This window comes from Drosophila sulfurigaster, chromosome X (assembly GCF_023558435.1).
Source record: "Drosophila sulfurigaster albostrigata strain 15112-1811.04 chromosome X, ASM2355843v2, whole genome shotgun sequence".
In the NCBI taxonomy this organism is placed as follows: domain Eukaryota; kingdom Metazoa; phylum Arthropoda; class Insecta; order Diptera; family Drosophilidae; genus Drosophila; species Drosophila sulfurigaster.
In genome coordinates this window covers 17,926,196-17,938,561 of record NC_084885.1, presented here as the reverse complement: position 1 = coordinate 17,938,561, position 12,366 = coordinate 17,926,196, and the positions used below count along the sequence as shown (strand labels likewise).

Here is a 12,366-nt window from a genome sequence, read left to right as displayed (position 1 = left end):
TGTTGGTTGCTTGGCATTTCATTCGCTTTGATTATTATGAAATGCCAACATTTTTCAGCTTAATTATCGCATAATTTGCCCACGCACTTCACATCTTTCCCTGGCGCTCGCGCATTCTTTCAAACCCAAAAAAGAAAAGAAAAACAATGGCCATTTCATTTGCATTTCGTAGTCAGCTTGGCTTGGCCCCAATTTGCTGGGCGGACCAGCTTCACTTCACTTCACTGTTTTTTTGGGGTCACTTGAGAAGAGTCGCGTTAATTGTTTGACACCTGTTTCAACGGGCAGGTTTTTCATTTCAATGAATTTCCATGGCAATTGCCAAAGTGCTGCAGCTGCACACCAAATTCGCCTTTAAATTGTCAGTTGAATATCTACTAAATATATATAGAGCACAACTAGTCGTATACGTAATGTCAGTAATTGCCAAAGTTAATTTGAACAATGTGAGAATTACAAAATATATAATTAGCGCATTTGATTTTAGAGCAGTTTTGAGTTACAAATTGCAGTTGCAACAATTGATTTGATCTGGCAAATTTGTTGGTCATCGATGATTTAGATTAGAAGAAAATTCTTTAACTAGTAGCAGACAATTGTCAATGTTTATTTTAACAGATTTTTGCTGTTAATGAACATCCATCTGCAACTAAGATTTAATTTATACTTTTATGAAAGTTAAGCATTGAGTAACGTTTCATAACATACGCCTATAGCTCTAGCTGCAATTTGAATCATAGAATTAAATTGCGATAAAGAAAGGAATTAAATAAATTGACAATAGATTGCCAGTTTGTTGGAAAACAACAGCAAAAGTGGCAGATAATTTTGTACAATTGTATTAAAGGAATTTTTGAGAGGCTGATAACTGCTACCCTAAAAATGTTAAACTAAATCATTTTAGTTGAGATAATTAGTATATATTAAGCGTTTATTTGAAGAACAATTGCAAAGCTGACAGTCTGCTGTTACTCTATACAATACAAAGCAGAAAAAGTCGAGAAAAATATTAGAAATATTGCCAAGTTGATTGACTGCTGTTTCAAATATCTACCTTAGAATTTAATTTAAAAAAAAAAATAAAATGGAAGAATTGGCAGTTAATGGTTCCTGTATAAATCTAAAACAATAGCCAAAGTAAAGGATAAATTTGTTGTTAATAAGGAGATAATTTGGTGAGTAACCATCAATTTGATTTAACTACGCAACTAAACAAATAAATTAATATTTTGTAGGACAATATATTAGTTTATTTTCTTTTCTATAAATCTTGGAAGTCGAAGATTTGAGCTAAGAAGCTGCTGTTGCCCTATAAATAAATAAAAATGACTTTAGCTCAGCTCAGCTACTGATGATTAAGGGTTTTCCCCTCTCAAGCTCTCGCTTGATTTGTTTTCAAATGTGCTCTAATGTAAACTTTGGCTTTCAATTTGATTAGAACCAGAGGAGAGCAGAGCAGAGCAGAGCAGAGACAGAGAGCAGCGCGCAGTGGGCGTAAGAAGATGTGTAGCTAATTTGGTTGTACATGGCGTATAAGTAATGATTAATTGATTACACGTGTTTCCCTCTCACTCTCGACTGTCTGTCTGTCTCTCGTTGCTTTAATTGCAAATTGCCAGCGTCGCTGTCACTTTTATTCTGTTGTTCTACTACTTTAGGATTAATTAGTGTACACAACTCTTGTGGCTGCCCTCTCGTGGTTACCAGTTATCAACGCATTTGGCATTGCATAAAGCTGTCGCTCAATGTCAGCGCTTATCAATCTGAGGCCGGAGCTGAAGCTTTCGCCACCAAAAAGTCTCTGCTAATCGCGTCGCAGTTTCGATCAGTCACAGAACGAAACAAACGCGAACAATGTGGCGAAAGCTGCTCTTTGTCTGTGCCTTACTCTGGGGAGGCAGCGACGCTCTCTCGCTGAGCCACGCGCCCTGGGAGCAGGATGTGGAGGATGCGATGGATGTGCAGAAGTCGCCGTGCGAGAATTTCCACGAACACGCCTGCGGCAATTGGCATGCACCATACGCGTTGCGTGCTCTCGGCGCTCACGATATGCGTTCGCGATTGCGTGCGCTAAATAAGCAGCTCTTCGTGCGACACTTTGAGGCAAGCAGCAGCGGCAGCGACGGACCACCGGAAGGGGAACAAGAACTACACTCGCTCTATGACAGCTGCATGAACGGACGACAGGCGTTGCACGTCTACATGGATGCGGTGCAGCGAGTGCTGCCCGATTGGCCGCTGCTCAACAATGCGACACACTTTAGCTGGTCGCGAGGCAGCGCCGCTGTGCGTCGCTTTGGCGCCCACGGCCTGTGGCGTCTGCTGGTGCAACAGAATTGGCAGGCCGGGGAGCAGCAAGTCTTCTATGTGCTGCCGCCGAGCTTTGAGCTGATCGGACGCAGCGACATGAGCCGGTTTCTCTATCGCCGCTATCTCAAGTATCTGCTGCTCGAGTTGGGGCTACGAGTGCGTCGTGCTGCCGATCTGGCCGAGCAGCTGAGCGCCTTCGAGGAGCAGCTGCAACAGTTGCTGCCGGCAGCACAGGATAGCGCCGAGGCGCTGGTGTTGCATGCCCCGCAGACGCTGCAACAGCTGCACACACAATTCCCGCAGCTGCAGCTGCTCGAGTACTTTCAACTGCTGCTGGGCGATGAGTTTACGCCGCAACTGCTGCTGGTGGCAGACACCGAGTATCTGCAACGCTTGCCACGTCTGTTGGAGACGACGGATCCGCTGATCGTGTCCAGCTGGCTGCTGTTGCAGCTGCCGGCGCACTTTGAGCTGCATCTGCACGAGGATCTGTCGCTGGCCGCACAGCGAGAGCAGTGCCTGCAGCAATTGAATCGCCTGATGCCGCAGCAGTTGTCGCAGCTGTTGTTGCGGCTGCTGCACGGCAGCGATGCTGCCGCCGCCGCCTTCTACAGTCGCACGCAACACGAGCTACAGCAAGTCTTCGACAGGTTGAAGCTGCAATTCGAACGCCTGATGAATGACACCTACATCTTTGAGCTGGACGCCACGTCACAGGCGCAGGCACTGCATAAGGTGCGCGCCATGCGACTGCTGTTGCCACAAGTGCAACCAGTGCAGCAGCAGTCAGGACAACAACTACAACCTGCACTCAGCTACGATGCCAAGCTGTTGCAGCTGTCGCAGGCGCAAAGCTTGCAACAGTTTCGCCTTGCGTTGTCTTGTCTCCAGCTGCCTTGCGACACATCAGTGAGTGCATCGACGGGACCTTCGCTTGGCTCGCTGGACGTCAATGTCTACTACAGACTGAAGCTGAATGCCATCGAGTTGCCGTTGGGACTGCTGCGTGCCCCGCTGTTGCACAACTCCGACGCGCCGAGCAACTTTCATCAAGTGGCGCGACTCTATGGCGGACTTGGCTTTATGATTGCCCACGAGATGGTGCACGGCTTTGACTATGTGGGCATTCACTACGATGCAGCTGGTCATTTGGCTGCAGAGGATTGGCCGGCGAGAACTATTATACGCTTTGGCGTGCGCTCTCAATGCTATTTAAACTATCGCTACAGCAACGCCACGGTGATGATCAACGAGAATATGGCAGACAGCGAGGGATTGCGACTCGCTTTCAGTGCATATCGCGAGCAGCTGGCGCAACAGCAGCTCAACACCACTGCCTTGGGTAGCTTCTTTGTGGCATTTGCTCAGAACTGGTGCGGACACTCGGTCGCAGCAGGAACAGCAGCGCCATCTAGTGGACAGCAGCAACAGCATCCCGCTCACTGGGAGCGTGTCAACAATGTGCTGGGTAACTTTGCCGAGTTCGCTGAGGCTTTCGATTGTCGTGCGGGCAGCTTGATGAATCCGCCGGACAAGTGCCGCATGTGGTGAGCGAAGAAGAAGAGTGAAGATTGGAGGAAGAGGAAGTGAAGCTGCTCGTAGATTGTTATTTAAGCAATACAAAAGGATGAAGCTGCATTTCACTTACGAATCGTTGCCTTAACTAATAAATTGGTGTTGCAAAGTGCTTTAAAAGTACGCTTCACAGCTTCTAATCTGCAGTTGCTGCTCAACACTTTCATTTGAATCAAGCGCCGTAGATTAAAAATGAAAACAACAAATTGCTCTGCTGCGATTCTATTTTTAGCTCTCAACGCTCACAAAAGCTGATAAGCTTCAATAAAACTAAATGAAAGCTTTTAACAAGCTAGAACAAAAAACTAGCAAAATATTAATTAAATCAAATATGAAGAATGAACGGCCAATAAAGTAAAATAAATTTCACTAACACATAAAAAAGTGAAGAGGTATTAAAACTTGCATTAGATAATTGAATAGAAAGTAAAGTATAAACAAAATATGTAAAGTGCACTTGAAACTCACAAAATTCCAGAAAAATTAAGTTCATTATACTTTCTGCAAATAAGTTTATATTATATTAAACTCAACTTTGTAAGCAAGTGTTGCTAAGTGTAAAATGTAAAATGAATTAATTTAAAAATTATGCAAAATTAACATTGTTTTGTTTTGCATATTTAAAATTTATTATATTAGGTTGTTTATTATTACCGGTTTTTACATTCAAATTTCGCGTTTCGCTTGTGAAGTCAAATATAATCGTATCTGGCAATGCTGTATATCGTTTGAAAGGTATTGGCATCACCTTTAAAATGACATATAGTTTGTTTACATGAGCTTCCACGTTAACCTAATATTTCACATCATTTCATTTAGCTTTGTCTTTCGCAAGTGTTTTACTAATTTCAGAGTTTCAGCAACATTGTGTGCTTTATTTCCCAAGTGTTGATTAACTATCCAAATGCTGACAGTGTTGTCAAGTTGCACAGAATACTTGATGCTTCTATGCTACTCAAGCTGACAGCAAAAACGCTCGTACTTGGGAACTCTTGGCAATTGCATCGAAGCGAGGAAGATGGAATGATGTTCGCACAATGTTTACAAATGGCATTTTAATGTTTATGGATGTCACACAGAGGAAAAGAGAGAGAGAGAGAGAGAGAGAGAGAGAGAGAGACTGACTCGAAATATGCGACACAATTTGACAAGCCGCTTGTTGCCGTCGTCGTCGTCTGCTGATTACTTAATGCATCATAGTAATAATGGCAATAACAATGAGCTATATATCTGCAAGTCTGTGAGTGAGTGTGTGATATATACTTAAGCAAACAGAGGCAAGTTGTTGGCACTTTTGAGGCTGTTGCTGCTACGGCTGCTGCATAACATTTACGAGCACATTGTGCATATGGCATTTCAGCCAAGTTTTGCCATCAAAAACTCCCAAAAGTATGCAGCAGTTTATGCACGCAAACTTGGCAGCAAAACGACGTGAAGTGAAGGCGACGGCGCGCGTCGCAGAAACCAAACTGAAGTGGGCAAAAGTGTGGTTAGTCCTTAGGGCATTGCCTCAGCAGCTTGCCACACACTCACTGCTCTGTTTTGTTGATGATGTTGCACACTCAGCTATGAAGTTGCAAATGCTGTCGATAATGATGATGATGATGGCCTCGCTTTTGACTGCTGCTATTTTGTCTACGTGAGTCGTGAGCCCAAAACCGACAGAAAAAAATGTATTTGCCTCCACTTCTAATCCATTTAATTAATGTGAACAAAATAAAGAATGGAATGAAATTAATCACCAGCAGCAGCGAAAAAAAAATCTAAAAGAAAAGCCAAGCGAAATAATTAATGCACTGATTAGCAATATGAAATTGGATGAGCATAAAATGCATTCTTCAGATTTGCATTAATTACAGCAGCAGGCCAATTACAAGCCAATTAGCTGCAGCTCTAATTGCATTATTTCCAATTGCAAGTAGGGGAATTAATCATGCGCATATTAAACGAATACAAACGAAATTTAAAATGCGCGTTGGCATTTAAATCGAAATGTGCAACGCTTGTTATGAAATGTTATCAGTTAATTCCTCGCTGAGCACTTCTTTGGCTTTGTGGCAGAAGCAAGAACAAAGCACGAGTTGCGAGTTTTGAGTTGGGCTTCGCCTTTTAAAGTTTCTAGACACTAAATCGATATGGGGCAAGTGGCACGGTTGCAGCCAGCTGTTGGTCTGTTGGCCTGTTGCCTGCTGCCTGTTGTTAATTAGACCCGGCCAATGGGCCGTCGTTTAATGCAACATCATTTTGTACGTGCCGCGCATAAAATACAAGCAGAAGTCGAGCAAAGCAAAACTTGGCAATTAAATGGCCACGACTACGACGACGACCCAGGGATTCGACCTCCTGACCCAAGCACAATGTAAAAGCAGAAAACGTTGTTAGAACTCACTTGAATGTGTCACGGCTAAAGTTTTTGAATATATTGCACTCGGGATGCTCCAGCAGACGGAATGCAATCGAACAATGATGATTCTCCAACGGCGAGATGTCATTATATCTGGTTGAGAAGAATATATTGAAATGAATATATGTTATTTATTCACACATGTTTTGACTCACCTGAGTGCTAGCTCAGTGCGTGCATTGATTTGATAGATATTGTTGTAGCCGGGATGATCGAGGTCGTGGCAAATGCAGGACACCAGCAGGATCAAGCATTCCAGATCGCCCAGACGATTCAGTAAATTCGCTTGGCGTGTAATCGCATACATCTGCAAATAGAAAGTATACACAAAATTTTGTTTTTATTATGAAAAATATATTTTATGAGTTAAAGCTGCCTTTTAGTTGGCAAAATGCAAATTTAATCGAAATACGTACTAATTTGCTTAATAAATTTAAATCTATAAGCAAAAGTTACTTAATTTTAAAAATAATAAGAAAATTATTTATTGTAATTTATTTTTCTTTTCTTGCATAGAAATTTCCATCACCATTGCTGATATTATTTATTTATTTTTTTTGGTTCTTTATACATAGATACATAAAGTGCAACTGATACAGCTATATATATTAAAAAATTACATATTTTGCCTTATCAATAAATATTATTTCTAAAAACAATAATTTATTTTCTACTCTTTTGGAAGAATTATTTTTCCAGTTATTTAGAGAGTCCCAAATAGTTTTATTTTCTGAGGAATTTAAATGCTGAAGATGAGGTTAAATGAGATAAGGTGACATAAAGACTTTTGCTGAATAGTCATAAATAATAATTAAATTTTAGTAGCTTAACTAGAGAAACAAAGTGTGTAAGTAAAAACAAATGTTTATATAAAACTATTTCAAGAGAGAGTTTCACAATTTAATTCAAATACAACTATGTCCGAAAGAGCATAGTTTCAAAGCTAGGGCATTAGAAGCACTATCGGATTAATCGTTGAGCTGTGAGCCGTAATTGTAAAGTGATTTAACATTCACAGGGCAATTGCAGAGTCGGTTTTACTATCCAACTCTGGCAATCTCTATTGCACTCTAATTTCTTGGATCTCTCTTTGTTAGCTGCTCTTTGGAATATTGTCTCTCAATTTGGTTAATTAAATGAAGTGTCTGGCTACTGTTGTTGCTAATATCTTAAAGAATGCCAATGGCTGGCACAAAAGGAGCACTTTTAATGTTGCTAACCATTAAGCTAAATCACATTTGATGCTGCAACGTGGCCAGAGAGCAGCAACTGTGGCAAAAGAAACAAGCTAAAGCTTAAGCCAATGGCAAAAATGGTAAAGGTAAAGGTAAAGTTGAAAGGCAACTTAATTTGTCTGCTGCGAAACCTTTGCAATTACCAGGAGCAGCTATATCTACAGATCTTCCCTTTTCCTTTAACCCCAATTGCATTCCTCCCAGCCCTTAAAGTTGGTAGCACGCCTAGACACCTCGAAGGAAAATGACTTGGCCTGTTGGAGACCCTTAAGGAATTTCAACAGCGTTCAATTTAAGCTTTTTGAAATACAAAAGCAGCGTAAAGTTTGCTTTGCGCTTTGCTGCGCACCTAAAGTTGCACTAGCAACGCGGTGGGTAGTGAAAGTGGTAGTGGTGGCTGAAGGGTGTCGTAAAAGTTGCTGCACAACTTTGGTCTTCGCATTAAGCGACGCCAATGAAGGTCTGTCTCTCTATCTCCCTCACTCTATCTCTTCCACGTTCTCTGTCTCTCTTTAAAGGCGAAATCGTCGTTAATGCGTCGCAGAGGTAACTGAGGAGCAATGATTGTGCGTTCGACGCTCGCTCGCTTGGCAAGTGCTATAAATTTATGCAAATGCAAAATGCTGTTTGCATTTCGAATTTCGCAAGTTTATCTAAATTCATTGTCAACAGCGAGAATCCAAATTCCTGCTCTCTCAACTCTCGACTCTTGGATCATCATCAGCTCAGAGCCGTTGGCAACATTTGCAGATGCATCTGCTGCCAGGCAGCCTCAAGTGTTGCCAGTGGCAAAAGTTTTGCTGGGCGGGCGTCAAACACCCCAAGGAAATCAAGTGCAACTTGCAACTTGCAACCGGCAACCGGCAAAACTGGCAACTTGCAACTGCACTTTGGTAATGAAAAGCTCAGGCGATGAGTCGCTCATTTTGCTGCAAGAATTTGTCACCATTCGCTTGAGTATGTGTGTGTGTGAGTGTGTGTGTGTGTCGTGGTCCACTGTAAACTCAATAATTCAGCCGCAGTATTTTCTTTTTTTGTTGCTCCGTTTTGAGTTCGTTTTTTTTGTTGTTGTTGTTGTCGCTGGCAGGAAGGCAAAAGCGAAAGCCGCTTAACGACTCTTCTGTGCTATTCGCAGAGGGACAGAAAGAGAGCGAGAGAGAGAGAGACAGAGAGGAAGCGAGAGAGGAAATTACATGGGCTCTACATACATGAGTGCCTATGCAAATGGCCGTCCATTGAATTGTAAAATACGCACCATCGCATATGCAGACGAGTCTAGCGGCCATTTTGCAGCTTAGAGGCCGCCGAATGCCACATGCATAGAGACTGAAACCAAAGCGAGGGGAGCTTAAACAGTTTGTCGTGCTATCGATAACACTTTAACTGCAACTGTCGTAACAACCGGCAGAGTTTTTGTTGCTGCTGCTTTCGACAGCTAAAATGCTTCAAATTGTTCGCATTGTTTTGTGGCTAGCTGGCAACGAGAATGCGTAAAAGCTTTGCGGCAACAGTGCGTATGCGTAATAAAGAAATCAGCTAATGCTCTTTCTCTCTCTCTCGCTCTCTCTCTCTCTTTTTGCATTATTCAAGCTGATCAACTCTCACAACTCTTTCCTTTCTTTCATTCTTCCGCTTTTCTTCAGCAAAAGTCGACATTAACTTTGTCGTTGGCTTTTGTTGTCAAATTAAACAATTTATTCAAGTTTTCATTTAGTTGTGCAAAAGTTTCTCAACTTCATGGCCAACGTATGCAAAATGTGAATAAAATCTGTGAAAATTTTGCGGCAAAAAATTTAAAGAGTTTGAAGTTGCGAATGCTATCAATAGTTTGCAATTGATTATGAAGTTAAGTAAGGATTGAATAAAAACAATATAATTTAAAAAAATGATTTTAGAAGATTAAAAAAAAATTCAAATTAAAAGATTCGTTTTTATTGACTATTAGATTCAATAAGTATTTATAGTAACTAAACAGTTGAATATTCAAATTAAACTTAAGATAGGTATCATAACGATAGTTTACGATTAAATAACCAGATGAGAAATACATTGAATAAGCTTAATAGCATACTATTAAATATATAGATGATTAATAGAATATGTTAACTGAATAAGACAATAAAATTGTATTTTACGCGCAGATAAGAATTTAGGTTGAGTTTGGCATGAGTGTTTAGAGTTTGTCGCGACGATAGTTGGAATATTCAAAATTATTTAGTAAGCACAACTTCCACAACAGATTTAGTTTTTGAATGTTTATAATAAAATGTTTAACATTATTATCCAAAAATAGGTAATAAATAATTGCCAAAGCATTCTATGGGATGGATTCTATCGATAGTGGTGTATTGCATTTTAGTGGTGACCCCATTTCGCTTTGTCTTAAGCTGTGCGGTGCAACAATTTGCGGCAAAGCAGCTGCTGCTGTTGCTGTTGCTGCAACTCAAGATGCCAACTAACAGAGAATTAATATTTCATATAAATGTTGAGCAGAGCAAACAACAAGAATAACAACAATAACACATATACTATATAGCTATATATAAATATATATATGTGTGTGTGTATGTACAGTTGTACAAGCAAGTTTCATTTGCCAAAAATGTAGGTTAAAAAGTCGGCTTGGAAAATACTTCGTCCCAAACTTGGTACTTGAGCATCTAAGTGGGTCGCTGTCAGTGGGTTGATGCGGTGCTGGTGCGGTGGCTTTTCTTCTCTTCTCTCTTCTCTTCTTTTCTTTTCATTTCTTTTCGTTTTGTGGCGTTTCGTTTGTTGTTTGCTTTGGCCAGCTGCTCGCCCAGCAGAATGAGTGAATGAGAGAGCGAGAATGGCGATGGCCTCAGTATTTTGGCTGCAATTTGCAGTCGCCATTTGCCTTTTTTTGTTTTCCTTTTTTAATGTTTCTTTTTTTCATGCATACGCTGTTCAGCTTTGGGTATGCTAGCTATGTCAGCAGCAATGTATTTTGCATACTGAATATCTGATACTTTTCGCTGTGCAAACTGTGTGCAATAGTCGTATACTTGATGTGGTTTTATTTGTACTGCAAATGCTTGACGAGTATTCTTTGTCGGTCAGTCAGTCAGTCAGCGAGTCAGTTGTTGCTGCTGCTATTGTTGTTGTTGCTGTGCTGGGCAACATTTGGCGCGTCCATTTCTTGGTCTCTTCAGTTGTTGCTATTTTTAAATGCTAAAAAACTTGTTGGGCGCTTTCTTTAGCTATTGTTGCGCTGTCTCTTTATGCATGCACGTGTGTGTGACTGTGTCTGTCTTGTTGCCTATAAATAGGCCTTTCTTCGCACACACACACACACACATAGAGCAGCATGTGTGTGCGTATATTTCTTGTCTTATTTTCGCCCCTTTGGCGTTTCGTACATATATTTTGGTATGGCGCACAGAAGGAGAGCAAGAGCAAGAGACAGAGACGAAAACGGATATCGATTTCATTGAGCCTGGACATCGTTTATTCTTTATAGCCACATAACAAATATATATATATATATGTATATATATATATCGTACACATAAAACTATCTATGTTCGGTACTTGCACATTTCCCACTGCTGCGAAAGCATCTCGCAAAACAATTCAAATTGAACAAGCAGCGACAACAAGCGGGGGGGCAAGGCAAGGCATGGCTTATAAATAAACTAGTTCAATTTCATATTCCAAGTTAATAATAGATTCACACTTAATTATATAGCACATGGCTGCACTTAAAGCCCACAAATGGCACAAATATTGCATTTATTATGTGCTTACTGTGCATATCTAAAAATATGCCAACATTCGATGCCCGATTGTTATTGATATATTTCAAGTTCTGTGCACGTCTTGTTGAATGTGAACTCATTTTCAAGTGCAGTTTCACACATCGTACGCCTAATTATAATGCAATCCAACCAAGCATAATAAGCCATTAAATGCAAAACACTTTTGTTGTTGTGCTTATGTTGTTAACTGTTCTCAACGCTTGCTTCGTCTGTCTATTATTTGAAACACAAAACAAAACTGTTTATTATGTAACTCTCAATTCAATTATTTTCATTTAATACAGATTTCTGTCATTGATATTCGTAAATAGATTTCACAATAGTTTTATTCACACCACAACAATAGAATTGAGATTTTATTTTGGCCAATGAAACTATGTGCCATTTGTTTCTGGTTTCTATGAAGACACAATAATAAATGAAAGAAACGAAAAATAATTGTAAATGCATTTGAAAGGAAAGTTCTAAAATTACATAAACCATTTAATTTCCAATTTGAATTGCATCAAATTTAAGCTACCAAAATGTATGGCATGCAACTAAATCTGAGCTACAAAAAGTTTTTTTTTTATTATTTAATTTTAATATACGTTCATATTGATTTCCAACTGCATCAATACTACTAAATGTTGTAGCATTCTTTTGAGCGCATGTAATTGTTTGACAATACTTTCCACAGAACAATGCCAAAAATGCCTCAATTCAATTATTTTCATTTAATACAATTCAATGTAGAGACTGTCATTGATATTTCAAAGTAAGTTCAATTATTTTCTTTTAATACAGTTCTCTTTAGTAACTGTCATTGATATTTCTAAGTTTGCCTAAAGTTGTATTCACACTCTTTGAGTGTTGATGCCCTGAACAATTGAAATGTTGTACTTTAACTCTGTCATAATGTTTTCTATGCAATCAAAATCATAAAAATCAATATATAAAGAATAGCTAGCTTTAAATGCAATTTAAATGAAAGCTAAGCAAACAGCTTAAATATTGTGTGATTCCCAGCAGAATTTGCAACCACTTTTAGCAAGCAAAATATGTAGCATACTTTTGGGGGGTCGGA

At 40.0% G+C, this 12,366-nt stretch overlaps 1 protein-coding gene across 1 annotated transcript in view; it reads right to left on the bottom strand.

Moving 5' to 3' along the window:
* The window catches only part of LOC133847439 (high affinity cGMP-specific 3',5'-cyclic phosphodiesterase 9A), a 140,201-nt gene that overhangs the window by 8,277 nt on the left and 119,558 nt on the right, over positions 1–12,366 (bottom strand). The window contains 2 exon segments of the mRNA XM_062282478.1: positions 6,275–6,382; positions 6,445–6,596. Coding sequence (XP_062138462.1) covers positions 6,275–6,382; positions 6,445–6,596 — 260 coding nt within the window.